The 2,500-nt window shown below is 41.7% G+C and overlaps 1 protein-coding gene across 7 annotated transcripts in view; it reads right to left on the bottom strand.

Annotated features, from left to right (window-relative positions):
* LOC127004796 (rhomboid-related protein 1-like) overlaps positions 1-2,500 on the bottom strand; it is a 9,168-nt gene that overhangs the window by 5,958 nt on the left and 710 nt on the right. For 3 of the 7 annotated variants that reach the window (XM_050872949.1, XM_050872939.1, XM_050872959.1), the window contains exon 2: positions 1,874-1,962. The exons of 1 other annotated variant lie outside the window; for it this stretch is intronic. In XM_050872949.1, the coding sequence (XP_050728906.1) occupies positions 1,874-1,912 (39 nt within the window). In that variant the 5' untranslated portion in view covers positions 1,913-1,962. Of the gene's footprint in view, positions 1-1,873 lie in introns of all 7 variants that reach the window. 3 more of the 7 variants (XM_050872970.1, XM_050872978.1, XM_050872934.1) reach the window with 2 other exon arrangements.

The following is a 2,500-nucleotide window of genomic DNA, read 5'->3' as shown; positions in this document are numbered from 1 at the left end:
ACTGTTACTACTACAACTACTACTACTACTACTACTACTTACAACTACTTCTACTATACTACTACTACTACTACTACTACTACTACTACTACTACTACTACTACTACTACTACTACTACTATACTACTACTACTACTACTACTACTATAACTGCTGCGACTTTATTATATAGTAAAGGTTTAATCACGCTACAGCTGTTGTTCCCCTGGCAGAGGCAGTAGGTACTACTGCAGGTGGGTAGATACGTGACCCAATGGTTCAGTAATTAGCTCTTGCGATTTCTCACTCACTACATCTGATTACTTCATCTCGCGAGGCGATGATCCTCGTACGCAGAGCCCAAAACTACCTCAAGGTAGGCCTACTACATGGACATGTACTAGAGTTAACTCTTCTCTGCTTCAAAACTCTGTCCATGTGCACTCTAACTGAGGAGAAAACAAATAGCAAGCAGCAAGACATCATATATTGAAGTTACAAGCACTCCCCGGAAGGGATGCACATGGGTAAGTGCGTAGAGCATTTCAAAATTATTCCTGCCCGCGTCCTGTCTGTCTATTTCCACTCTATAAAAACAAAACTTAATTCGAACAAATATATCAGATATAATGAAACAATTTTCCAGAATCATTTGAAAAATCATTGACCAGATCATAAGTCGCCAAGCTCAGGGGTAGGGGGATCACGAGCCCCGCGTCATACCTCACGAAATTAACGTGAGGCCTGAATCCGACCTAGTCAGTATTTGAAACTCTGCCGTCTCTCTGCTTTCCTGTCTGCGAAAGATGTTTTTTTCTTTAGGCTTCACCTCTCTTGGAGAAACACACTTTCCTGATCGAGGCCAGCCCTAGCGTTTCTGTATATTTTTTTATATCCAAAGCTTCATCACAAAAGTTTTTGCACTGATATGTACAACAATTTTTATTATATTTCGTGCTTACAGTTTTTATCTTTTAGAATTCTATTATTTTTGGCTAAAATCATGCCAGATATAATGTTCTTGTAGATAATTGTAATATTTCATTACATTGCTGCTGGCATCTAGAGTCTAGACTCACCATAGCTGAGTCATTTCTGGCATTTTATTTTAGCTTCATAATATGGAAGAACATGATGCTGTGCTAAAGTTATTTCTCATGAAATGACTACTGCATCCATCTCAGAAAATTATCATTGGCAGAATAGTGCGCACTCTGCATTCTTTTTTCTTTTCTAATGAAAGATGACCCTGGTTTATATTGCCATGTGACACACGAGGATCTACACAAGGCATCATAGAACAAAGAGGCTAAATATTAATTGGTACGTAAGCCTCTTTTCTACAGAGTATCATGTTATTTCTATTTATCTCCAAACCTGAGCAGTATATGCCACACGAAGATGACAATTCAGTCATTGGTAGATATCGCCATAAACTTGCCAGCTTACGTTAGATACTTTCAGAAATTATTCTTCTGCATCATTTCTCAAGCATGTAATTCCGATGGAAGCACTGAAGTCACCTCTAATGACGAACTTTTTTTGCGAACGCCCGATTCTCTCCAGATTGAGGCACATTTCAATCTCCACGCGCCGCCATGGTGACGCGGTTAACACGCTTAGGAGTCCGCTGGCCTGGGTTCGGATCCCGGCCCGGGCAGTCGTGCGTGCGCACGCAAGCACGCACGCACGCACACACACACACACACACACACACACACACACACACACACACGTGTGGGCGAGCACTAAAATAAATACTATGTACATTAAATATCCAAATATTCATTATATTAATGCTACAGGAATTAGATTGAATGTACAAAAAAAGGATATATCCCTTCGATTTATTTTTTGACATACTTCAAATGTCAATCAATGTCCATTGACTCACCTTTTGTTCCATTGGTAGCAGCTGTATTTCCTCCGCCATCCTGTATTACACTGGTTGTCTGCTTTTATGATTCACCTCTAATTGTGACGCTGATAGGTCATACGGTGCTCATTACCCGGGCAATAATAGAACCGTTTTACGCTTGTAGCTGCTACAGCTCGCTCGTAACTTAGCGTTATATTCACCTTTCCAACTACATGCTGATTAACTATTATTACCAATTCATGGTGTTAGCCATTAGTGTCACTTCACTTGCACTGACATTGCCGGTAATTTACGTGTACACCTGCTTACACTGAGACCACTCACTCACCACCAACCAACACGCACACACACATTGAAAGCGGCACCAGCCTCTTTTCCTGTTACTTTATCAGGTGTCATATCACCGCCTGGGCTCTAAACAACACAAAACTTCCCGGTAAGGGGAGACTGCCTTGCAGCTCAATGTATGACATGGTTCCTTAGCTGTTCAGCACTCCCATCTTGTACTAATATTGCAGTAGCAATGTGTAGTCGAGACGGAGATGAGTACAAAGTCACAAACGGCGAAAGACACCGCCGTCCTCTGTTTCGTCACGTCCCTCGCCTCCCACACCTGGCTGTCTAGCATTGGTGCCTTGCAAC

The sequence above is a fragment of the Eriocheir sinensis genome, chromosome 3, assembly GCF_024679095.1.
Source record: "Eriocheir sinensis breed Jianghai 21 chromosome 3, ASM2467909v1, whole genome shotgun sequence".
In the NCBI taxonomy this organism is placed as follows: domain Eukaryota; kingdom Metazoa; phylum Arthropoda; class Malacostraca; order Decapoda; family Varunidae; genus Eriocheir; species Eriocheir sinensis.
Note: the sequence above shows the minus strand (reverse complement) of the source record. Positions and strands in the feature narration are given on the sequence as shown.